The sequence below is a fragment of the Pseudonaja textilis genome, chromosome Z (genome assembly GCF_049901715.1).
Source record: "Pseudonaja textilis isolate UNSWEBS1 chromosome Z, rPseTex1.2, whole genome shotgun sequence".
NCBI classification, from domain to species: Eukaryota; Metazoa; Chordata; class Lepidosauria; order Squamata; family Elapidae; genus Pseudonaja; species Pseudonaja textilis.
In genome coordinates, this window is record NC_142008.1 from 96,250,444 (window position 1) to 96,278,190 (window position 27,747).

Genomic DNA, 27,747 nt, shown 5'->3' on the forward strand with positions numbered 1-27,747 from the left:
ATGTATTGCTGTGAAATTGTTATTTTTCTCTTTTTTAAAACTGAGGATAAACGATCCTATTCATGCTTCTGTGTCAACACTACATGTTTTCTGGAACTGCATAATTTATTTATCATTAATTTGGCTATCTAAAAATATAGCAGCTAATTTTAAATCATTGGAACATTTATTTGCAGATTTTATGGCAAGATCATTTGAAATGTGACCATCCATTAGATAGTTACTAAAGTATTTAGTGGCTTCCCTGATTTGTATTGTTGACCAGAACAGGTATGCAATTATAGTTAAAAACAAGTTTTAGAATCATTACTAGGTATTTAGAATCATTACTAGGTAAGATCCATATCAGCATTTAAAGCTATAATGTAAGTCAATTATCCACGTACTGATTCCACATCTTACTTTATCTCAAAGCTTCTGTAAATAAAATATTTTCAATCTATTATAGAATTATGGCCTCTCTGCTATCGTGTTATTTTCAAAAGCTAATTTGATTTGTCAGACAGCCCAAGATCTTCAAGCAATAATGGCTAGAATCCAGCCAAAGATTAGCACTTTTAAGGCATATGTTGGCTTACATTTTCTCATTTAAACTGAATAGTTCTCATTGTCTTGTACCTTCATTCTTTTTCCCACGTTTGAGCCACAACTAACTTAAAATGATTCCTTAATTAATAGTTATTTGATTTATTATATTCGTTATTTCTTGTAAATAACATCCCATTTTCAGCTTCTATGTTGCAAACTTCTATCTCATATGCAAACTTTGGCCAATTTTGCTTTAATGTTTTCCGTTAAGCTAAGCATAAAATTACATATAATTCAAGCCAGCCTTAAAATAGAATAGCTAACCACGCCAAACAGATGTCATATCCAGAAAACTCAACATCATCCTGTAAAGGAAAAAAAACTGTTCCCCCAAACTTATTTCAGTTCCACTCCCACCACTCATATTAGCAGAAAAACAATGTGCATGTACATCGTGCACAATTAAAGCCAAGGAAGAGGAAGAAAGGAAGGAAAATATAAAAACTACCCACCCATCACAGTTAGTGCTTTTTGAGAGAAGAGTTCAGAGTACAATGGTTTTCTTAGTACAATGCTGCATAAGAATGACAAGGAAACAAATCTCTTTTCTGTACTGTGATCAGTTAGAAAATGACTGTGTTCCAGCTGTTGCAAAAATGTTTCTATGAAGAGTTGAATTAGGTATCACTGTAATTATAAAAGGAAACTATGATCTACCTCCTGTTCCTTAACATTTAAGCCAAAAGGGCAATGGCCAGGTGGGCTAAAACTCCCTGGGATTAATTGCCAATTCTGTTCTTGTGGCAACAATACTGTCCAAATCACCTAGTGTATTTTTGATCGAAAAAGCCAGTTCCTGACTGAATAAGCATTTAAACACCCTCTTAACTGTTTAATTAATTAGGTTAAGGGATGGTTGGTTCAATTTACTTATAATACAGAGCTGAATTTCTCAAGCTGGTACATAAGAAAAGTAATCAGTTATATTTAAATAAACCAATCCCAAGAGGAAGAAGCATTCCCTTTCCTAAATTACATTTTTTCCACAAAGGGAAATAGGATGGCAGTTTCCAGACACAATTATGTTTTCTGCCTCCTGCTCATTTGTTCCAAACCTCATCCATATGAACACAGTTACAATTGGAAACTATAAGTAATATTTGTAATATAAATATATAAATATAAATATATATATTGTATTATTCTGAATAATGTTTTTCTTGTAGTTAAGTATAAATTAAATCTCTGAAGTTTCTGCCAGAGAACTAATTTGAAGTGAAACAGACTTTGATTTCAAACTTTTATGCCATCCTATTTCCTTGATTATCTCAAAAGGCTGTAGCACCTTCCTTTATTCCTAACTCAATGTCTTTTCTCCTCTGAAAATTAGATCTTGTCAACTCACATCACAAAATAAGATTCTTAAAAACAAACCCTTCAGCAACATATATTTAAATATGAAGCCATAAATATATAGCAATGCAGAAATGAAGATGCTAAATATAGCCATGTTTATAGTATCTGGCTGGTTCCAGCGAGGCAGAATTTGAGTTTTGGGATGATGGGATAGGCTAAGCAACCATTCTCTGCTTTGCCAGAGGATGCACAGAACTATTTCCACTTCAATTGTATGCACTTGTTTAACAGCAAATTTGATTGGAAAAGAGGTTTTGCAAAAGGTAATTTTCCCTTCTACCCATACTATGCAATTTATCATGTTTGCTTATATCACCTCTGGAAGCATACTCTTTTCTGAAATGCAATTTCTTCAGGCATCGGTACAAGATTGGCACAGAATGACTGAGGAGGTGTGAGGACAAAGAGCCACTCATACTCCCATTCCAAACCTTATTCCTATTTATCATCTTCTCTTCTTTCCTGATTCTTGTGGAAATCCTTACCACTATAAAACTTAGTTCATTAACTTTTCTTTTTAGTCCATTACCAAAAATTATTATCAATGGAGTGTACTAAGTGTCTGTAAATATGTAAGTTTTTCCATAACTAAATCAAAGTATGTGTAATTGAAATCGTTGCATAATCTCCTCTTGCTTCCCACCCATGTCTCTAATTTATCTGGAATTTCCTTACAACTAAAGATTTTAAACTTGTAGAGATAGAGACCAGTCATACCTGTTCTTTCTAAATATACACCAATAGCACTATATTAATTAGCATATGCAGACACTGTACTGGCATTCTTAGAAGTAATGGACATAGACAACCTGTCTGTTCTCATAATTACTTGAGTTTTAAGACCATTTAAGGAATAGTCTAACATTTTCCCCAAAATGCAAAATATGACAGTACTCCAAGGGAAACTCCTCTATCAATTCTATCATAAATCCCTTTTTCAAAACACAAAATGCTTGAAAAGAAGAGAGGCAGGAAAAGCTCATAGCACTTCCAACTATAAAGATGTAGGAGAAGACTTGTACGCAGCATTCACTGACAAATATGATAAACAAAAAAAAATATGCCTTTTAGCTCCAAGGTCTATCTCAAAAGTTATTCTGACCACACTGGATGCTTATGTTGACTTTACAAAGGAAGTCTCTATTATTGCTAAAACTTCTTTTACATTCAGACCTTTTTCATCAAAGCACGTTTTCAGAAAGGAAGGGAAGCAAAGCAAGTGGTTCTACAAAAAAAGCTATCAAACCAGAGGAAACTGATAAAACTATTTCAAACCAGAGGAAACTGATAGAAATCTGGAAGTTAGCTGAAGGTTAAGCAGTCTCTTGCCTTCAGGTCTACAAGCCTCCTACTTGTGATTTCTGTCACCATCACTACTTATTTGATTAAACAGAAGGAGATCCATCTAATTCTGCAATTTGTCTCTAACAGCATTCACCCCTGTTTGAATCACAGAAAGGGAAACCCAGAAACAGAAATCCCATGCTATTTTACCAATAATATCTGGCTATACCGGAAGAAATGAAAGTGAGAATAGGCCTCTGTAAAGGGAAGGGAAGTGATGGAGCAATGCAGTTCCATTCGTAATATATTTTCCCCATCGTTGCAGCTGATCCAAATCTATGGTACTAGTTTTAGGATGGTGTGGCATGATGGCGGGATGGATGAATAGGCAAGCTGATTTATTATCTGATTCAGATAATAAAATCTTCAACAAAGGATCTTTAATTTATGAACTGAAGACTCAGATACTGTAATATACTTAAGGAATAATAATAGTGTGATAGCGCAAGGCTTCGGTTAGGCTAAAGTTCATTTTATGGCAGATTTCCAAATGTGAATAGGTAATTTTCTAAAAACTGACCAATGAATCTCCTGCTCTCTTCTATATTCAAAAACTTAGTGGAAGAAAATGGCACTTCACAATAGTGTCTAGATCTGTCAAGCCAAATGACTGAAAAATTTGCTGTTCCTATATTTAAAAGATCAACAATTTTAAAATGTTCACTAGAGGCTTTCTTTTGGCCGTATAGTGGCCTTTTGACAACCATTACTTCTATATATAGGTTGTTATTGAAATATCTGTGTGTCAATTTCCATCAAAAATCTAAAAATTTTGTTTAATTACAAATAAGCAATACATTCTTATACAAGTTGTTTAGATCCTCACACCTGGCTATCTAATGAGAGATATCTCTTCTGCACTTTATTAAGATACCCAAATAAGGAGAACCAACTAGTTTTGTTTAACAAACTGCAATTAAAATTAATGGTTTCCTATTTGCTTCTTATCTAAGTTTGGATTCTACAGTATAATAAAGAAATCACAATAGTTTTCATACCTGATTCAGCTTGAAATCTTCAGCATTCTGTTTATGTGAAATGCATAATGTATTTATGATAATATTTCCATTCAGAATGGCAACCGGACAATTAATGTCACCACTGTGATGTTGTTACTAGTATTGTTAATCTCAAGTTTTCTCTTTTTTATTTTACTAGATCTATTTGTTTCATGGAATTTTATGTGCTAGTTAAGATGCAATCAAGAGTCAGAAAGGGTGGAGCACAAACAGCAGAGAGAAAATCCCTAGGTTTAATTCTCTTTCGTTCATACACCTATCTCTCAGTCTTTTCCCACTCGCTTCAGGCAGCTGGTGTCTTTCGTGCTTTTCACTGCAAGCATAAGGTAACCTATCTTCCCATGAGGCACAAAGAAGCAATGAAGTCATCTTCTGGCAGTTGGTAAAAATCACTGGTATGAGATGCATGATTTCTTGCTCCCACCCTAATGAATCACTTCCATCGAAACCCAGCCCCTAGATCTGGAGCCTCACCCTACTAGTGAATCTCCACCTTGCCCTAGAGATGGGAATCTTTCAAAAAGACTACTGAAGGCGGTCCTCCTGGTTTGGTTTCTTCACTTAACCTTTTATATAACCCGGCTCCAGAGTCAAAAACCATCATGCTTAGAGAAGAAGAAACATGCTCAATGGTATAAGGGAAGACTAAAAAAAAAAACTTATAGGAAATAACGTTCCATTCATTCCTATATTATTCTCATCCTTCTCTTCTGTCATCTTCTTCATTGTTTCTATTTTTTTATTATAAACTCCATGGGGCAAGCATTGCAGGAAGAGAGCTAGCTAAGTAAATTGGCAGTGCTTCATTATTTAGAAATAAATGCAAAATATCAGAAAAAAGATGCTGGTTTGCAAATTGTTTACAGCTTTTGGCAGATATTTTCTACGTATTAATAATCAAATTTATCTTTCACTATATTATTTGCCACTCCTCGCAAAAAGTGTTCACTAATTCATTGATATTACTTCTCCATAATTTTTATTTGATTTCACTTGTCCACAAGGCCATGATCCTATAATCAAATCTGATTGACTATGTAGTATTTTATTGTCACTTTTCACTGCAAAATCCCATGATTGATTGAAATGTCTCAAAGTTCTTATTATGACAAACCTAGGAAAGAAACAGCAACGATCAAAAAAGGAAAAGAATTTTAAAAAAAGTTATGCCATCAGTGCAGATGGCAAGTTAATAATGACCAAATATTTAAAAAGATAAATATCTAATAGGAAAACATAAATATCTAATGAAGTGTTTTTCAAGTTGAACAATGTTGGCCCTGAAACAAATACAGAAATGCCTGTGTCCACTAAAACATATGAGAAATTTATTTATTAAGAAGAAGATATCCTACGTTTCAAGCGACTTATATGAAAGAAAAATGACATATGACATTACATAATATGAAAGGAACATAATATATATGACATGACATATGAGTGTGTGTGCGCGTGTGTACACACACACACATACACACACACAAAAAATCTTGTAATAATACAAAAAAAATGAGTAGACTGTGTGGTTCATCAGCCTTGAGAAAATGAAAGATATCTGAATACCAGAAATACATACTTACCAAACTGTCAGTTTGACAAGCATATAAGCTTTGCAGGCATCTGTAAATAGAGGAAAGCTACAGAGCTGCTGCAAGATCACACAAACTGACTACAAATAACACAATGATAAAATAGCAACAATGGTGCATTGGAATAGCTGCAAGGAGTATCATTTGCCTGCAAACAAAAACTAGTGGAGCATCAAATAAAAAGCATAATAGAAAATGAAGAAGTTAAAATTCTCTAGGATTTAAAGAATTCAAACAGAGAAGAACCTGACACATAATGCCCCAGATTTAACAACTATTGATAAGAAAAACAAAAAAAGTCTGGATAATGGATGTGGCACTACCTAACGATATCAGAACAGAAAAGGAAAGAACTGGAGAAAATCACAAAATACAAAGACCTGCAAAAAGAAATAGAATGCTTGCATCCTAATCTCCAATTTTCCTAGGATAATACAAGAAAGGTTAAAGCTGTTACAAGGAACTGGGGAAAGCTGAAGGCAAAACTATTCTTGAGGGCCTTCGGAGTTGCCTTGTTGGTTATTCTTATTGTAATATTATTATAATTTTGTTTTTTTTTTTAAATCATCCTATTGGGATGATAGAACATTATTGTTTGGTTTGAGATGTTTATAATAGACATTTAATAATTCCTACAGATGTTTATGCTTATATATTTATTATGGATGTTTTATCATTTACATTTTTGTGTTGTACAATGAATATTTTAAATCAGGCTTGTCCAACCCGCGGCCCACGGGCCGCATGCGGCCCAGGTCGCCTCGTAATGCGGCCCAGTGCCCACCCCAACCTTCGTGCCAGAGCCAGCAAGGAGGAGGAGGAGAGGCAGGCGCGAGGCGGGGCGAGGCGAGCGCCAGGCCAAGCAGCAAGAGAAAAGGCGGGCGCCACCAGAGCGCCACCTCCTGCTGATGCCACCGCCAGCACCGCTGCCGCTTCTGCCCCCGCTGTCGCTGCCGCTGCTGCCCCCACCGCCGCTGCTTCTGCCCCCACCGCCACCCCGCCCGCCGCCGCTTCTGCCCCCGCCGCTGCCGCCGCTTCTGCCCCTGCCGCCGCCGCCATCGCTTCTGCTGCCGCCGCCACCCCGCCGCCGCCGCTTCTGCCCCCGCGCTGCCGCTTCTGCCCCCGCCTCCACTGCCGCCGCTTCTGCCGCCGCCGCCACCCCGCTGCCGCCGCCACCCTGCCACGCCGCTTCTGCCCTCGCCACTGCTGCTGCTTCTGCCCGCCGCCGCTGCCCCGCGGCGGGGGCAGAAGCGGTGGTGGTGGCAGGGAAGAACGCGTGGCGGGGTGGCGGCAGGGCAGAAGCAGCAGCGGTGGCGGGAAGAAGCAGCAGCAGTGGCGGGAAGAAGCGGTGGGGGCAGAAGCGGCGGCAGGGGCAGAAGCAGCAGCGGTGGCAGGGGGAAGAAGCAGGCGGGGAAGAAGCAGCAGCGGGGCGGGGAAGAAGCGGCAGTGGGGGCAGAAGTGGCGGCGGTGGGAAGAAGCAGCAGCGGTGGCGGGGAAGAAGCGGACAAGGGGCAGCGGCGCGGGGCAGAAGCAGCAATGGTGGTGGGGAAGAAGCGGCGGCAGGGGCAGCGGCGGCGGGGGCGGCGGGGGCAGAAGCAGCAGCTGGGGCAGGGGAAGAAGCGGCGGTGGGGGCAGAAGCGGCGGCGGCGGGGAAGAAGCAGCAGCGGTGGCGGGGGAAGAAGCGGCCGCGGGGGCAGCGGCCGCGGGGCAGAAGCAGCAATGGTGGCGGGGAAGAAGCGGCAGCAGGGGCAGCGGCGGCAGGGGCGGCAGGGGCAGAAGCAGCAGCGGTGGCAGGGGAAGGCTTCTGCCCCCGCCGCTGCTGCTGCTGCTTCTGCCTTCCAGTCCTGCCTCATCCAGCCAGGCCATTTGCAGGAGGGAGAGGTAGGCGTGAGGCGGGCAAGCTTTCTCCCCCCCTCCCCCAAAATTTGGCCGGAAAATAAACTGTGATAAAAAAACTGATAAAAAAACTGTGATAAAAAATAAATAATTTTTAATAAATAATAAATAATAAAAACATCTCACTAACTTCATTTCCAAATAAATTTAATATGTTAACTATGTTTTCTATGGTTTTGGGGGATGATCAGGTATCGTTACTGTTATTTTATTTTATGTGCAGCCCAAACCAAATTTTCATCTTCTAATGTGGCCCAGGGAAGGTGAAAGGTTGGACACCCCTGTTTTAAATCCTTTTAAAATTTAAAGCCACCATAACTCTGAATGGAATTGCCGACATATAAATACATACAGTACATGCCAGTGGTCTCACTCATCATATGTTCTTATTTACCACAGCATTATCTTTATTCTTTATCTTTATTCTCATATCTACCTAGCCTTGTTTGTCCTCATCTCCAAATAAGATACAATCAGAATATCCTTACTCTGCTTTGTAACTTCACCCACAAGGACTCTTCTTCAAACTTTTTTCCTCACCCCAGGGTTTCAGCTATCTAGTTGGCTGTCTAGTTGGCCGTCTTTCTTTTCTCTTTCACAAGTGCTGCTGTTTTTTCTTTGAGGTTCTCAGCTGTTTCCAGCACTGGCCAAACTTTCCCAGTACAACAAAAAATAACTTTTAGATCACTCAAGTTTCAGAACTCCTATCACAGAGAAAGAACTTTGGATAGGGATTTTATTCTTGGGTGGAGAAAAGGTCCAACAGAGAACAGAGCCAATTTTTGGTTGGCTCTATCTAAAGAGAGGAGGGGGTGAGAGATGGGCAGTCTTTTGTCCAAACCATGGAACACAACAGTCACCCTTTTGTACAGATGGAGCTGACACTGCAGAAATGAGACAGACAGGAAGTGGTTTAACACATCCCAAACCCATCTCTTTTTCTGCCACTCTCCAATGCCTTTGAACTTATCTGGCAAAGGACCCATTTTCTTTTTCTGAAATGACAAAAGTAAAAAAAGAAGAAAAAGAGAGGGTAAATTTTTTAGTCTGTATCGGTTGGAAAGTGGAAAGCTGGCTCTACACACCAGATATTATATCTGAACAGAACATCCAGAAGTAGTTGTTTTCAGCCATTTAGAAACAGATTCAGAGAGTGTGGAATTGCATGGCAACACGAACAGAGAAGAGGCTTATAACTTTCAAAAATGGAACTACTTCTGCACCCAATCTGGTAATTCAAAGGGCACCAAATAACAATAATAAAGATCTTGTAGTTCTGACCAAAAGCTAGAGGTCTTTTTGAAAATTAAGTAACAACTGACACATATATCTGAAATTACAATGTGTTTTTATAAGTAATGTGCATGAGAGATTCAGGCCTGACTTGTTTTCTTATACTTTATAATATTTGTATTTATAATAATAAAAATAAATATTATGCATTCATCAAAAAAAAATTAAATGCTTGAGGGTGTCTAGAGATTTATATTACGTACAGGTAGTTCTCAACTTACACCTGTCCCTTGGAGACCTTTTGAAGTTGTACAACAGACCCCATTTGGATTTGAAGTTCTGGTCTGTGGGGCCTCTCCCATGGTCACATGAATGTATATTGGAAGCTTGGCAATGGACCAGAGTTAGAGCCATTTGAAAAGCAAACAATAGATTTGCTTAACAGCTGTGGCTTTCTCTTAACTATAACAGCTTTCTCTTTAAAACTGCTGCAAAAAAGATCATAAAATCAAGTGTGGTCATGTGGTGACCTGCTTTATGATGTTTACAACCTATGATCAAAATTGCAGGCTCAATTGCAGTTGTAAATTGGGAAGTGCCTGTGAGAAATTCCAGAAAAATTGACTGCTAATAAAAAGTCATCTTTGTTATCTCATTGCCAAAAAAGGTTCTCTAAATTGCACATTATTTGTATCAAAAGTTAAAAATTAATTTCCACTGTGTAAAGCAGAGGTCTCCAAACTTGGCAACTTTAAGACTTGTGGACTTCAACTCCTAGAATTCCTCAGCCAGTATAGCTGAGGCTGAGGAATTCTGGGAGTTGAAGTCCACAAGTCTTAAAGTTGCCAAGTTTGGAGAACTCTGGTTTTCCCTCTCCAGTCATTTCTGACTCTAAAGCACAATGCTCTTCTCTGTTTCTTAACCAAGGGATCCAGTATTGTCTGAAGAAATTTCAGTAGTCATGTGGCCAACATGACTATATGCCAAAGGACATGACCTTCCCCATGAGGTGATATTTATTTATCCACTTGCATTTGCATGCTTTCAATCTGCTAGATGAATAGGAGCTAGGACAAATAAATGGGAGCTAACTCCATTGTGCAGAGTTCAGGTCTTGAACCCCAGGCTCTCTGGCTTGGCAAGCTCAGCATCTCCTGCTGACAAGCTCAGCATTTTTAACTGCTTATCCACTGCATCGCCCTTCTTACTGTATACAGTAGAGCAATAAGGAGACAAAAAGCAATAAAATAATACTGCGCAATTCAGGTAATAGGCATATATTTGGTTGAGTCATAGACTCTGTAAGAGAATGTAAGAATGACCATAGGGAAAGAGACAAGAAGATACTGCCCAGGAAACATTTAGACAAGACTGGTAGAAGCCTGCAGTCGCTAAATGGTTAGAGAAAGAAACTTAGGAAAAAAGCAAGCTAATGGCTCAAATAACTGAAAGAGAGAGCATGAAGTTCGTATTTTTAGATTTGCAAAATTCTATCAATGTAACCTTAAACTAAGTAGAATTAGTTTATCTTATTATATTTCCTGTCTGATTTAACTGGGAGAGCTAAGAATCCTCCACTGATTACTGACATGGAAAATAACTCTTTCATTTACATGCATAATGACTTAGCAAACCGAAATGGAAAATCTCTCGGTTGCAACCACTGAACAAGGAGGTGGAGATGATTCTTCCCATCTTCTCATCTTCAGTAGAGATGAGTTAGGGAGAACTCTACCCAGACAAAAACCATACAGTGGCTAGAAAACTTACATTGAGGGCTAATTATCTATTGTCTTAGTTTCTATTTGGCAACGCATCCTGAATTTGCTGCAACCAACCACATGAAAAATGAACATTTTTTCCCCTCGTTTTGATGAAAAAACAGTGATAGATACTTAACATGTCTTCCTGGACTACATTGGGTAGGGGAACGGAGAAGGCTGCATCATTCTCCTTACTTGGATCTGAGAAAAAATTCACAAGGAACTGCACTACTTCATACCAACTAGAATTCATTGTGAAGAGGAAAAACACTGTTGGATGAAGGATAAGTAGAATCCTGCACGGGAAAGCTAAAGCTTACCCTCATCTTGCACCACATTTTGTTAACAAAGTCGTTCAAAATTCCATAGGTCTTAAATTTTCATAGATGGCATCATACTGTCATCTTAATCAGAGCTTTTTTTGATCTATGACAAAGTGACAGCATACTATCAGCAAGTCCCTATGCCGACCAGAACCAAAAATGATCAATGCCTCACTTTGGAAAAGATTATTGTGAACAGCCTTGAAAGAGCTGTGTTGCACTGTTTCTTTAAGAGGCCCTCTAACTATTGGCCATATTTAACTAGCGCCTTTGCTTTTGGAGTTGCTAAGAGGATAGTAAGTTAAACAGTGCTCTAAATCAATGTTTCTTCTTCTTTTCTCTCTCTCTGGATCCTTTCCCACTTTAAAAAATTAAGGACTCTAAAAGAGGTTTTCCTTATCGGTTATATTTATCAATATTTACATATTAAAAATTAAAATCATTGCATTCACATGCATTGAGGCATGCTATTGTTTCTCATTATTGTTTGATGGGATTCTAATATTGCATTATTTTTTAACATAGAATGGCAAATCATTTTAATTTCACAGTCTCCTCAGAGTGTCTTGGGATCATTGGATCACACTAAGAAACATGCTCCAATTAAAGAAAATAATCTAGAAATATCTAAAATAAGAGAATTATCTAGACTTGTTTCACTCTGAATACAAGTCAGGGATGAAAATGGTATTGGTTTTGCTAGTAGATAACCATTGTTAGGCACTGAACAGATGAAGTGTGCTCCTTCTGTTCTGATGATTGGGCCTTGTTTTTATTATTGGTTTACTGTGTTGTTTTATGCGGATGTATTGCTGTTTACTGATACTGGTCTATGAAGTAATAAAGATTTGACAAAATGTGCTGTTTTCTGATGACATAACAAATGAGTGAACAATTAAATACCATAATTAATCTTTAATGTCCTTCAATACCATTGATTCTGGTATCTGAAAATGACCTTCACAGATCCTTTACCAAGTGATGAAGAAAAAAGACATGGCTTAAGTCCAAAACAAGCAGAAACTGTATGTTAGTGTGTCAGACAGACATCAAATTCTTGTTGCTTTAAAAAAGGGGAGGAGACACAGCACAATCACACTTGCAAGCTTGTTATTATAGCCAATCACAATAAAAGTCTTAGCCTTCTGGGGTGGTTTGTGGTTTGGTCTAACTCAGGGGTGTCAAACTCACGTTGTCATGGTGGTGTCATGTGACATATCGGAACTTTTTTCCCCTTTGCTAAACTGGGCGTGGGCATGGCCAGCACGCGTGATGCATCCGGCCCACAGGCCAGGAGTTTGACAGCCCATAACTGTAGAACGTTGTTACCTTTCTACCGCAGTCCTTTCGAACTGCTAGTTGGCAGAAGCTGGGCCAAGAACAAGATCTCACCCAGTCCCGATACTTAGGTCTCAAACCTAGGACATCCAGTTGACAGCATCTTAACCACTGAGCCATCATGCTGCTCAATAAATAGTATCACTTCTGAGGACTTCCAGTTTGAAGGGCTTCAGCGACAGACAGGAATCTGCGATCATGCGCGGTTCCTGCCTGGGCTCACCACTGGAGCGCCCCGAGCTGGCTGGTTTTGGGGCTAAGTCACCCCGTAGAGGTGGTGAAGAAGGGGGAGACTGCCAGCAGGGTCGAGGAGAGCCACATCTCTCCTCCTCAGCTGGTCAAACTCCCTTTCCCGAAGGCGGTAGGAGCGGTGGTCAGAAATGGCCACCTCAAAGAAGTACTCAACCGGAAAAGAACGTGGAGGAAGATAAGAAGTGAAAGTTTTGGCTGACTGGGCTAAGTTGAAAAAGCAATAACTAAGGTATCCTGGAATTTAAATTTTACAAGAAATAACATCGCTCCCAAAGAAGAGTCGGAAGCAGCGAAAGAAAGTGAAAAGGGAAAGGTTTGGCTTTTTTTTCCTTCTCTCTCCTTCCTTATATTGACAATTAAGAATAAGAAATTGGAAAAATCCACTTTGGCATCAACAGGCAATTAAGCTGAAAATATAACTAAATGCCAAAGGGACAATAAAGATTTCTGGACATTAAAAACTTTTTCTTCTATAAGCAGGAAGGGAGAGAAAAAGAATAAGGGCAGGATCTGGAAGAGGGAGGAGACTGCCTGGACTTTAAAAGAATATAAAGTAAAATTTCAATAAGACTCCTAAAAGATACATTTTAACTGAAACTTTGCAACTAAATAGTAACCCTAGGAAGAGAAAGTGGGAAAAAAAGAAAGAGCAAAAAAAAACCCAGTTTGTGTGTATTTGGATTACTTGGTGACTTTTGGATTTTTGGCTATTATATTTGAATGACTAAAATTAATCAGGTGGTTGTTTAAAATTTTTTACAATGGCATCACTTTTCGATGAATTGAAAATGGAACTTAAAAAGTACAAAGAAGAGGCACAAGAAGGAAAGGGTTCCTTTGGCTTCGTTTTTCAATTCTTAGAAATGGAGATTTGGAACTATGAGAAACAACAAGAAAAGACTGCAAAACAAGAAGACTGGGACAAAGAAGAAGCCATCTTTAATGAACAAGTAACTCTATGTGGGGAAGAAAAAGGAAAGGGGGGAAAGAGGATGGAGAATTTAAGATTTAAAAAAACAACCAAAGAAAAAAAATAATTAGAAAAATAAGTATAATAATGGAAAACAACAGAAAAGGGGAATACAGAAGAGAGAAGTAGAGGCAGAGAAACAAAGGGGTAAAAAGGGGAGGGAGAAGAAGAGAGGGAAGAAGGAAAGGAAAAGAAGTCACAAAGGTCCGGAGCAAGATATAAAGATTTAGAGATAATGGGTAAAAATTTAACTGAAAGGGGGATTCTGTAAAGGTACATGAGATTGTGTTGTTATATTTGAAATAGAAATAATTTTAGAAAATTGGAAACAACATATGATTAGAATGAGGGATAGAATGGTTAGTGTAACTTAGTGAAATGTTTGTGAATAAAGGAAATGAAATAAAATAAATGAGAAAATTGAATTAGGAAGAAATGGGAACACTTTAATTAGTCACTGTTTTATAAAATATAAGTGAAGAGGGGGGGAATTGATTATGGAAAGCTAATAATTGTTCCCATAGAGGTATGATATTTAATTGAAAAGTAACATGAAAAATTTTAAGATTTTAATGAATTTTAATATTAATGATAGAATTGAATTGGAATGGAATGCTGTTTTAATTATATACATTTATAATTTTTTCTTTTTTATAAGAATATTGTGTGTAGTTTAAGAATGTACCAAACAGAATCCGAATGGAAGCTATGTATTATATTGAGTGTTATAACTTTAGGGGAAAGATATAAAGGCGTCATACTCCAATCAGTAACTACAGGAGAAATTTTGTTTAATGAGAAAAGATAATAGGCAATTGAAACAGGACAGAGAAAAAATATAAATATAATGATGTGAATTGAGATGAAATAAATATAATAAAATTGAGGAAATTAAAAGAGGGGAGAAGCTATGTAGAAAATGTAAAACTGTAATAAGATATGGAATACCATATAAAAATGAGCATGAACCTGAAATTGTGTCTGCATGAAGAAATGTAACCCGGGATTATGCTGCTTTCAAAAAACTGTGTTTCTTTTCTTTTTGTGAAAACTCAAATAAAATTTACAAAAAATAAATAAATAAATAGTATCACTTCTGTGGGAAAGTAACAGTGTTTCAGGACATCATGCTGGCCACAGGACTACAGAAATGCGTTCGAACAGTGCTGACTCGGCTTTGAAACAGAGATGAGCACTTCCTTCTAAAGTCGGATATGGCTAGTGGAGTAAAATCCAGAGACTCGTTTACCTTTTTACTATTTGGTGGTGGCTGACACATTATCCTGAACTGGGCACAGTTTTATAGCAATTCTTCTCCTTTCTCGGGAGATGTTTGTGAAAGAGAGAAGGCTAACTCAGAGGCCTTCTTTAATAATGGCCTTCTCTAATTCAAAGAGGGCTAACTATATGCTAAGAGCTATTTACTGGCTGCCTGTAAGTTTCCAGATGCATTTGAAAGTCCTTTTTTTAATGTGTATATCTATATGGTTTAGTGCCAAGTTATTTCCAGGGAAAAATTCACGAATCAGAACTGATTCAACCTCTTCTTCTGTGTCTAGATCAAACTTTAGACTGCCAAAATGAAGCCAATTTCTTGGCTTTGTCATTGTCCAGCCTGTACCAACAATGAGTTAGTTTTGGCTGATTGATCCAACTAATTGATATATTTCCAGAAAAATTGCTGCTGATCCCTTACTTCCATGAGATTTGGAGGTGGAGGCAGAAGGTGGTACACTTAGAAATTAGATTAGTCATGGGGCTATATTACTAGTTGAATGAATTAGTTACTCCAGTTATTTTAATTATTTTTGCAAGTTATTATTGTGTATTTATTTTATTTCGGTGTCTTTGAGTCAGTTCTAACTTCTAGAAACTGCCTGAAGTTCCTATAGTTTTTCTGGCAAGATTGTTTTTGGAAATGGTTTGCTATTGCCTGTTTCCTAAGGCTGAGAGACAGTGACCGGTCCAAGAACACCCAGCTGGCTTTGGCCCAAAGGTACCCAATCCAAATGTTTGGTTTTTATACCATTGCCACACCCTATAAGTAATAAAAAAAAATCAATAAGCCAATTAGTTATGTTTAGGATAAATGCATTATTATTTCATTTTTAAAAATGTATATACATGCATGTACGTCCAACTTCCTAAACCCACTTTAGGGGAGATAAATGCAATTTGGAAGAGGGAATAACATGTATGCTAAGCTTCAACTATGTGTATCATCACTGCTTGGGGCCGGGTGATAGGATATTCCAAAAAGCCAATGCTATAAAGATACGATTTATTCAATAATTTCTCAAGTCAATTCAGAATATAACTAAAGGCTACTATGCTATCTTTGCTCATTCTGGTGCATGACATTTGTCTAGGCATGTGAAGAAATGCAGAGATCCAGAATGATCAATAGAATAGACCTGAATGGCCAACAAAGCAGAATTCGATCAGTGCACATGACCTCATCCAAATGTTAATATTTGGTTAGCTGAAAATGTAGCTAATTCAGGACAATTTCAGTCAGAACTGATCATAAATGATAACTCAACATAAAAACAATAGTTTGATGATTTTGTTGCAGGGGGATATGGAAAGTCAGGTACAAAGAATTCACAAATCTATATCTACCTTCCCTGGCTTGGTGCCCTCAATTATGTTGAAGTACACCTTCCAGAAATCCAAGTTATTTTGACTAATAGGCACACTATATTCAGTGAAATTATAATCAATATATCTGGACTGTAATGAATGGATGAGGCTACTGTTGTATATTAACAGAATATAATTCTAATTTTTTTTTAAAGAAACTTATTTATGCTTGAGAAGAACAGAAAAAAGGAGCAGATATATTTGATTCCTGGGATATCAACAAGCAATTAGATATATTCATCACCTAAAATAGCTTTGGAGAGAAATATAGAAGCCAATAAACTTTCCTGAAAAGAAGAGGAGGAAAAAAATTCTTGGCTGATGCACAAGAAATAGGAAAAAAGTAGTTAAAGTTGGGTTTGCTTTGGGAACTTCAGTGTTAATCTGTGGAATTGGCAACCATGGACACAAGGTATTCATCCAAGTGCTAATGAAATCTGAGAGGATCAAAGAGAATAAAACAAAACAAAAAAGACTGTGAGTAAGTCAAAATCAAGGAATAAAATCACCACATGTAATTCATGAATGAATGATAAAAAGTCCCTTATTTGAAGGTGAATCATGTAGTTGGTTAGTGAGCATGTCATGTAGTTGCAAATGTAGCTAATTCAGGACAACTTCAGCCAGAACTAAACGTAAATGATAACTTAACATAACATGCAGAAAAGACTGTGGGTCAGTTCTGAGCTAGATAAGCTGATGATCTAATTCTTCTTTCCTTCGTACATAAAGGGAGGGGGGAGAGAGATCAACTCTGTAATAAATTAATTATTTCTAGTATAAAATATAGTTTTATTTATGTAGACAAAAGGTGGGCAACAGTAGCAGTGTCTCCGATATCACATTAGTGACACATCTTGAGTTGGTGTTTTTTCCCCATAGAATTTACATATAACCTACCTTTCTTCTATGATGCACCTCACAAGCAGCTTCCAATTCTCCAAGCACTGAACATAAAAGACCTGCTTCGGGTAAGCAAGATGGTATACCATGTGCCCCCAGGAATATCTTCTGATATAGTGTATGAGAAATACACAGCTCCCAAATAACTGCATGTATTTTACAAATTCAAAAGCACATTACCTTCACGTTGGTGTGTACAGCTGATTCTGGGGGATAGACAATGAAATGTCGGAGAGTGAAGCCATAACCGCCCTGAAGGTTCTTGTGCAGCACCACTGTCTTTGGCCCCACCCAGGGAAAAGACTCCGCGGGGGGCGCATTGGCATTTGTGGCTGTACCATCTCTCTGGACCAGTTTTGGCTGTTATTAAAAACAAAAAGAGAAGAATGAGCACAATCAAAGTTCCAAGAGATATCGGGAGAAAGATAAAATCACCCCCTCACCCATAAATACTCGCACCAAGTTTTTTGGTGAATAAAACAGACTACACTTGGCTAGAAGATGGGATGGGAGAGAAACAGCAGTAAAGTCAAATAATTTCCAGCTTCATTCTTACACTCCAGAACCACTGTGGATATATTTTGTCAATTAGGTGTTGAAACATGGCCAGACATGTGTAAGAATGACTTCCTTGTCCTCTGTTTTAATCTCTTCTCCCTCAGTTTCTAACTGCACTGCCACAGACTAGCCTTTTGATACTGAACAACAACTAGTCAGTTTTATTTTACATCGCCAAGAGGAAAAATCAGTATGAATTAAGGATAAGGGTGGGGGGGAGTTGCTGCTTGGATTCTGATTTTTTTTTATTCCTGTATTTGTCCCCTGCACTGTTAAATCTGGCAATCTAAGTATTCCCAGGATAACCGTCATGGGGTCAGTAGTGAGGTAGTGAGGTAAAAATGATTGTTAGAGTTACAAAATGAAGGTATGGACAAGTACCCTAATACACCTAATAAATTTTTCCCAGTGTCAATTCCCACTCCAGTCCTAAGTATAACAAGACCCCTTCACAATTTGTTCAAGTCAGATATAACCTATCCTTGTAACCGGTTTATTTTTTTTGGTCCCTAAAACAATAAGCAGTAGCAAGACAGAATCATGGCCTAATCTACCCTTTATCAAATTGAGGAAGATTCAATTTTTATATGACTTTTATTGGTTTCTAAGATTTAAGATAACAAGTCCCTCCCCCAAAACAACTGGACTTTAAAAAAAATAAGGACCTAGAGACAAAGGCTGTTGAACATTTGTTGAACACAAGTTGAACTTGTTGAACACAAGTTGAACTTGAACAGAAATTGAACTTGTTAAACAGAAGTTGATACTAGTTCATGCTTGGAGAAAAAATATGCATGACAATACCCTCAAATCCCAAACAATAAATTCCAAAGAAGTTGGATTTCAACTATCCACCCACCCACCCCCCAAAAAAACCCAAATAGTAAACTTTTAATTTTTGAGAGACCATGTAATAAAGGGGAATTGTTTTTTACATATTTATACATTGGTTTCTTTCGTAAATTCAACAGAGAAGCATTTGCTTCTGTAATTTCACTTTTATCTTGCACTGAGTTCTCAGTTCAAACTTCTAAAAGACGGAAGGAAACAGTATGGAAACAATACAATAGTGCTTGAAAATTGCTTGGCAGCCTTTAAAAGCTTCTTTCTCTGTTTTCCAAAGACAAGATCCAGGGTGATGAATTAAAGAGTGAAATGGAAGGAATGAGCTGAAAGATATGACACCTTGGGGCTAAAGAAAAGAACTGGTCTCAGCATGGAGGCAGGGAAGTGATCCAAGTGGAAATTCTTTTTCCACATCACTGCAACCTGAGTCCTAAAACAAAGAAAGGAAAGGAAAGGAAAGGAAAAATCTGCCAGTTTTAAATGCAGGCAGATTTTAACGCAAACAAGGAAAAAATTGCCATGCCGCTTGCAAACTATAGTTCTCTGAATAAAGCACACTTTTATTGGCCAAGTCCCTACCACTACTACTCAGTGTAAGATTTTAAGAGAGCAAGAGAGCTCCCCCCAAAACCACATTCCATCAGTAAACCAGAGGAATGCATCACTCAAGTCTGACATGTAATCTAAAGGCTCTCTGTCTCCTTTCTTCTCCCTAAAGCTGTGGGGTGCCTGTCGCTTGCAATATGACACTGTATACTTTAGGATGGAATTATGCTCTGGGAATTATACACCTCTTTGTCTCATCAGTTCAAACCACATGGCTAGCTATCAGCTTTGAGTTTTGGAACTACAAGACAGCAAAGGAGTCCTCAAAATATTAAATATTCTTCATTAACAGACAATGTAGGTAAACATAATCAAAATGTATACAGGAGAATTGCATTTGTGATCAATATTTATTTAGTCAGATGTTTTACATACTGTTTTGAAACAAAATGTTCTCAGAACAGCTCATGTAAGATAAAGCTGCTTGTAAATATGTTTCAAGAAAAGCTTCAGCCAGGATGGTTGCAATGTTTAAAGGTTCCACATTAGGTCAATGACGTAGAATAGGTTGCCTTGAACATGAAGTCAATGTTACAGATTTCTGTATATTGCTCCGCATCTTTGTTAAAGGTAGTCATAAACTTAAGACCAGATACTTAGCAATTGGTCAAAGTTCCAAGGACCTCTTCAGGAGTACTTATAATCTGGTTCCAATTATGCCCTCTCCCCACAGTCAATATTATTGCATGTCAGGTACCTTCAACCAGCCTACATTTATGGCCATTTTCTGCATCTTGGGGTCAGATGACCGTGTTTTATGATGTTTTTCCCCCAAAGCAGCATTTCCTTCTAGTTTTGGACAAAACTGGCCCACATATCAGGTAGGGCTTTAAGTGAGCGATCTATGGATGTGAAAATGAAGAAGTTGCACCTGCCTACCTTCATCACTCTGGCACCCCATGACACAGACCTTCATATTTGCTCTAGATCCACGATGGCGAACCTGTGGCACATGTGCCGGAAGTGGCATGCGGAGCCATCTCTGCCAGCATGTGAGCTATCGCCCCAGCTCAGTTCCACTGTGCCTGCGTGCGTGCCCCCTGCCAGCCAATTATCAGATATCTGCCGTGCCTGCGTGGGAGTGGGGGGGCGGAACCATGCACGCATGCACAGGCAGTGGGGGAACGAAGGGAGGTTACACCCTCTGGGGGTGCGAGATGATATTCCAGGGGGTGCGAGAAAAGTCCAGGTAAATAATAGGATATTGGCTATATGTTGGCATTTTTATTTTTTATGCAATGGATTAACTTTGTTTTCATTTTAGAGTTAAGTATAGTTATTTAGTGGCCGTCACATACATAGCTGAAAAGATTCAATCCTACCATATATTTAATGCGTTCAGTAGTTCCTAAAGTCTAAATTTCAGGGGGTGTGAGGTTCGAGTGAAATTTCTTTAGGGGTGCAGGGCGAAAAAAAGGTTGGGAACCACTGCTCTAGATCAACAAGATTTTCATATGAACCAATCAACCCAGCTCTGTTCTGTTGGAAAATGAAAATATTCTAGGAAATATTAAAAAGGCAGAAACTCAGCTCCCTCTCCCCTTTGTCTATGGGCCATTAAGGCCTGAGCCAGTCTATTCTACATAATAAAGGTAGGATTAGCCCTCTACCCATCTCACCACATGGCATCTGGGAAGATTACATCAGCCAGCACTCAAACAAGCCTGGGACTCAGACAAAGCCTACAAAATTAACTAAGACCTCCTTCCCCTGGGAATCTGACAGCCAATGGGATACATTGCTTATCCAGGAACAGGAAACACTAAGGTGAGGCTGAACAGAGGGTATAACATTCAAGCACTCTCATCCCTTTTTTCCTTCATCCAACATCTTGAAACATGTGATTGCCCTTTTCACTCAGAAGCTCAAAGGCATGTGATCCTCTCCCACCATTAAACCATCTTTCCAAACAGCCTCCATGTTTCCAGTGTCTTTTTCCCCCACTTGGAACTGAACCCAGAAGGATATTTCTTCCAACAGTTAGATGTTCAAGACAATCATTCCTCAGCATTTAGTGAACAAACTGGACCTATTGGATCTTTTAATACTCCTTGATGTAACTGAATACTTGATTTCCTTATTGACAGGCCCCAGTTTGTGCAAGTTGAAAGAAAAGTCAATGCCATCTCCTTGAGTACAGGTTCCCCACAGGGCTGTGTCTTGAATTCACTATTGTTCACCTTGATGACCCATGACTGCTGTGCCAAGTTTGCGTCGAATCATATTGTGAAGTATGTGAATGACACAGCAGTGGTGGGTCTTGTCCAGGAAGACATTAAAGATGCATATAGGGAAAAGGTGAAGACTCTGGTGAACTGGTGCAATAAAAGTAACCTGGTTCTAAATGTTAATAAAGCAATTTGTCATGTTTATGTAGTGTATATTGGAGATGGTGACCCTTTGACAGCTGTATGCAACAAAATTTTATTTTAATTTATGCTGGTTTGTGTACTTTTAAAATGAAAATAAAGTTGTTCTAAGTCTTCTAAGTCTAAGTCTGTGATAGTTAATGACTAGAAGCAATTGGAGGAAGCAAAAGTTCCACATTAGCCAAGAGGAAGACCCCAGTAGCTACCAAAAATTAGGGTTAATCTGATGAAAAAAATAAAATAAACCAATTTGACAGCATGCAAACAACACAAATGATTTCAACTCAAGTTTCTTCAGTGCCTAACCCTAAGCAAGTTACCCATCGGCCTACCTGTCAATGACCCCAGCTTATAAATTTCTTCCTCATTGTGCTTATGGAGGGAAACAAGCGTCACACATTTTGAATGCAAAAGGTAGTATAAGCAAAGACAGAAGATCCTCTCTGTGTTAATGGAATGTTTCAGAGTGCTGCCAAGAAGCAAAGCAGCAGACAAGCAAACATTATGTAATTCCACTTAGCAATTACATAGCCACAGGGGCTTCTTGAAAGGAAAACAGTCCCAGAAACCACTGCTTCTCAAGATTCTTGCCTTCTCCTACAGAAGACAAAAAAATGATCCTCTCTGTATTATACTCTTTACTCAATCCCTTCAAATCACTGATATATCAGGCAATATCACCAGGTTAATTTAAGGAGAGCACTGCCTGACTTTGAGGAGTAGCACATTTCTAAACAAATATTTTCCAAATCTGCTGCCAAGTTTTTAAACGGCAATTTGAACCTTTTCTTCAGCCAGCTAACTGAAAAAGAAGATATAGAAAAATGAATGCCATCAGCATCGCATGTTGCCAAATGCATCTTGTGATTTGTAGACACAATTCACCAAAGGAGCAGACATCAGTATGTTCTCACCTATGTAGAATATCATTCTTCATCTTATACTTCCCTAAAATATATTTCACTTCTTTCTTTCTTTTATATATTTGCACAAAAGACAGAAAAAAACAAGAGAAGATTAATCACAAAAACATATATTTTAGCTACCAAACAAAATAGTTTTTAAGTTATATATTAATATGTTAGGCCTATTAGTTTGCATCTAGATATTAAACAATGGTTTATTGCCTGTCTTTTATGATACAATATCGCTATAAATGGCATCCTCCCCTTTACTAGCAATCACTTATCTCGTAATTCTATATATTAATCTAAAATTCTGTTAATTTTTTTCAACACCACACAGTTACTATTTTAGCAATTTTGCTTTTCTCTAGATACGCTGTCTTCAGTATCGGCACATTAAGATGACGTCTGTAATTTTAACCTAACCTTTTTAATTGAGACAAATATCCTTTCCAGAAGATAGTTTCAGATGGCTAAGAAATGTGTTCCATTTAATGCTTTAAATTAATTTATATTTGCAGTTCCTGAATTTATAGAAAAATTGAAATGAAAAAAGTCTATCTACATTGTCCACACTGGTGATGAAACCCCAATTTAAGAAAACATCCATATAAAAATGTTTAAATACAGCGAAAACAAATACAAAATAATTGGGATAATTGTTTGGAAAATGTGCATATTAGGAAAAGCACACACAAAAGTATATTCACAACTCAGAGAAATATGTTTATGACTTCCACCTTGAAAATTTCAGAAAATCTTGGAAAACTTGGCTAAACTCCCAGACTTGGGGCAGGGTTACCATGTATAGATTTTTTTTTATAAAGTTCTCGTGTACATATACATATATGAATAAATAATTATAATGTCTATCCTTATGCATTATTTTCAATTCACAAAGCTCAGAAATTAAACAAAACAGAATTTGACAGATTCTTCTTCCTCTGTAGGTAATTTTTTAAAAATAATGCTTATTACTGTATCTAAAAAAGAATGGTCTTTTACTTAAGTTTTTCCCCCCCAGTAATCCAACATTGAACATGATGAATCTAATAGGACAATCAGTTTAAAGCAAGGAAAAGCCAGACAGTATTGGAGATTATATCTTCTTCAGCAAGGCATATCATGGAGACACCTAAGCTCCTGAGAAAAAAGTGGCCACATTATGTCCTTCCTTTGCCTGACACAGTACCTAAGGCAATCATTACAAAACAGAGCAGAAATTGTCCAATGGCCTGAGCCTTGAAATATTACTTAGTTCAAAGACTTTACATCATAGTCACGGTTGGACGCATTCAATAGACCAGGGATAAACAGCTCATAAGAGTCACCCAGCTGTGCAGACCTCCTGGAGATCCACAGCCTCCCTCCATGTGCCTACAAATGATCATCAGGCTACAAGAGGCAAATTTGCTAGAAGGATGGGCAAGCAAGAGGAATTCACTTTCCCTCAAAAAATAATAATATTGAATGCCACTCTTCCTCACTAAAAAGAATAAAAACAATGTATTTCTGTAGCAAATAATTTTACTTTCGTATGGAGGCTATGTAAACATAGGCTGGGAAAAGTGTTTGTGCGCCTATGCATGAAATTGTGGGCATAAGTATACAAGAGGCAAGTTTTGTGTGTCTGTCTGTGTATGTGTACGTGATCATAGATCTATACAAATATGGATACACCTCACACCATGACTGAAAAAAAAACCTTTATTTGTCCTGGGATAATCCTTGAGTATCAAATATTTTTTGACATAAAAAGAAATGGCACACAAAAACAAAAGTAGATTAGTTTATTTTAGTTGTTTTAAAAAAATTATACACTGACAGAACTAAGAGAATATATGTGATACTGATACCAACCAGATACAGATACTATACTGTATAGGAATACATTTCTACTTTCAAGGCTAAAGAAGAAAAAAGAAGAAGCAAAGAGAAAGACAAAGCAGATACCCTCTGCAGAGATTTGGAAAAGTGTTTTATGAGAACTAGCAGGTTGCCAGATTATGATGGGGGAAGAGTCAGAATAAAGAGTTAGTATGATAAAGAAATAACACACTTCAAGAGGAAAAGCAGGCAATTTTAGCATAGCCCCTTTCAGTGAGCAGGTGCAACGCACCAAATGAGCAATTGACAGTCAACCCCACTCCCAAACCACTTCCAACACAACCCCCTTTCAACCTCCCTGAGGCAGTCAAGCTAGCTTGAATCAAGCATGAATATTCTGAGCAGAACAGCAAAAGAGCAAAAAGATCAGGTGGAAAATGCAGATTCATCACTCAGCCCTTCCAGCCACCCTCCCTCCCAGCAGTCTCTGTAGGAGATGAACCAGAGTTAATGAAGAGAAAACATGAGCTACTTTATCCTAGCACACAATGCCTTGATACTCCCAATGGTTCCCAACTATCACACTCTAATGGCCACAATCCTTATCTTTCTGTAACAAAGCCCTCCCACCATTTAGAAGAGAAGGCTAATAAGGTTGCCTCATATTCATGAAATTAATCTCTCAGTATCATTCAAAAGCAACCACCCTAGACCTTTTTTGTAAACATTATCTCTACTTATAAAAATATCTGTCTCCTCCTCCTCTTTTCTTTGGATATTGATGTGCATGTATAGTGTATATATTTGCAATTAAATAGTAATGTGAGCAACTACTATGACTTTAGCCATATACCAAAACATGATATCGTTAAGGCCAACATGGAAATTTTTACCCCATATCAAATAAATGCAACAGCATTTATAACTAGAATAAAATATACGCACATAGGCTAGGTCAGCTTTTCCAACCTAACGTCCTTCAGATCAGAATAAGGATTTCTATTTCTCTTTTGCAACATTCAGTTCATCACAAAGAATATTAATTTTTATACAAAGCAAATGACAGTCAAATCAGCATATCAAATTTAGCTCCTCAATTGGTCTCACAACACACATACAAAGTGGATTCCCATGTCAGTAAACCATAATGAGGTTGGTTTAGGTTTTGTTTGCATGATGTGCAAAAAAGGGCATGTATGTCTTATTTCTATGTGCAAAGAAGATTACAATTTAACTCATTATCAATTTTTAAAAATTAGGTATGAATGCAGACCCAGATGACTTGTTATATACTGGCTTCCATTCATCTTCATTTTCCCAAGCAATATCATACATATTTACTCCTTTTGTATTTCTGCCTCCTCACCATTTTTTACTTCATGATCCTTGTCTTTCCTTTTTCCAATCCCATCCCTCTATTTTTTCAATCCTACTTCCCTCCATAAGTCCATCCATGTCCTACTAATGATATAAATGAAGATAAAAGATAAAAGTGCCCTTAAGCCCATAAAATTAGGTAAAGTGCCATCTATGTAACTTCCTTGGCAATGTTATATTATTATATTATATCTGCAATTTTTTTCTTCCAGTTTTTTTTTCAGTCCTTTTCAGTCCAGCTAACAACATTGTAATTTTGAGATAGGCCAAAGGCAACTAGGTGCTCCTTATGGGGGATGGAATAAAATTAGTAGAGAACAAATGGCTAAATCAACAGGCTTTCTATCACCATGACAACCAATGTCAGACTCACTAATTGAATGAATGAAAACAATAAACATAAAGTAATTTTCACTTTATGGAAGCTCTTTTAATATGGGACCACAGAAAGAAAAGTTACACATTGTTGAGGGAATGATGGCAGGAATGGATGCCAGATACGGCCCTTTTTCTCCCATTATCTGATTATAATTTCATGCAGGGAATACCTACCCAAGTATCTATTTACTATGTGCTATGGCTATTTATCTTAAACTCGGCTCTTTCAGTTGTTGCTTTGTCAAACCCATCCTACCAACAATGCTAAACATAAGTCATTTTAAAACAGTTTCCTCTAAAAATCGTTCTTTCTTGATGTCGTATTGGTTTTGTTGCTGATATAGCAACCTGAACTTGAATAAGTTCATGGCTGAACTTGTAGGTTTTAAGTGTTATGAAACCATTATCCACCCAACCAGAATAGGATATTACCAATATTTTCTAATAAATTTTCAAGACTTGAATATGAAGGCCAAATTGGATCTGGATTTTTTTAATAGGCAGGAGGCTCCAATATTGAATCAAGGCCACATTGCTTGTAAAGAGAGAATACAAGAAAAATCTTCTATCAACCAGATGACTTCATTATTAGTTGGGGAACAGGAATTGTACTGGGTAAAGAGGATAGGACTTAGAAATCATGGCATCCAGAGGTCGATCTAGCCATTCTGTTTCCACCTGTAAGTAAATCCACAAGAGAACAAACAGGTATCCATATTAGCCTGAATTGTATTTTGAGTGATCAATAGGAACAGAAAATAGATATAAGGAGACCTATCTAAAACAGCTTTTTGAAAAGTAAATTTGTTTGCTATTGGGATTTAATATTGGAATCTCATTGACAAAATGCATGCCCAAGACCGTCATAAGTGGCACTGAGACTGAAAAAAATGTTTCTCTAAGGACCATATTCTGCCTTATTTGTATCGAGTAGAAGAATAAACAATGGACAATGATCACAAGTGACAATCAAAAGATATGTGGATTTATAGAAAAATTATTCAAAATATAATAGGTTGAAAACAAGATAGTCCTCTAAAGAATGGATAAAAGGTGGGGCAATTCTGAACACCATGAAGAAGGAAAAATCAAAATAGATTTTTTTTTAAAAGCAGTAGCAGAAATGACATATCGTCACTAAAAAGCCTACTTACAAGGTCTGATAAAAACAGAACATCATAACATAACGTAATTTCATCACATACTTTCAAAAGAACAAGTAACATCAACAAGTTATCAATATCTAGTATAAAATAGCAATTACAGTAGGTGACTATCTTTCTGTCACTGTAGGATTGATATCAATTTCAAGGAAGAATTGTGGTAGGGGATAATTAAAACTTTTCTTCCACTATCCGCACTTTTGTCTGTCTGTATGAATGTACACACGTTCATGCACATGTGCTTGCACATCTGCACACTTGCTCTTTAAAGTCATTTTTGACTCCTGGGGATTTTCTAGATATGTCAATGAAGTTCCCTTGACAATGTTTTGCTTTCTCATTGCCTTTTCATAGGGCTGAATAAGCGTGATTGGCCCAAAGTTCCCTAGATGTCTAAAGTGAGAATAAAATTCTGGTTCTTGTTTTCTTGCCTGGTACCTTTAACCATTATACCAAAGTGGCTCTCTTGTTCTCATTTAAGCAGCACTTTTATATATTATC

General features: G+C 37.7%; 1 protein-coding gene across 1 annotated transcript in view; it reads right to left on the reverse strand.

The window, feature by feature from the left end:
• The window catches only part of ARHGAP23 (Rho GTPase activating protein 23), a 129,037-nt gene that overhangs the window by 85,907 nt on the left and 15,383 nt on the right, over positions 1-27,747 (reverse strand). The window contains 1 exon segment of the mRNA XM_026710871.2: positions 17,398-17,577. Coding sequence (XP_026566656.2) covers positions 17,398-17,577 — 180 coding nt within the window.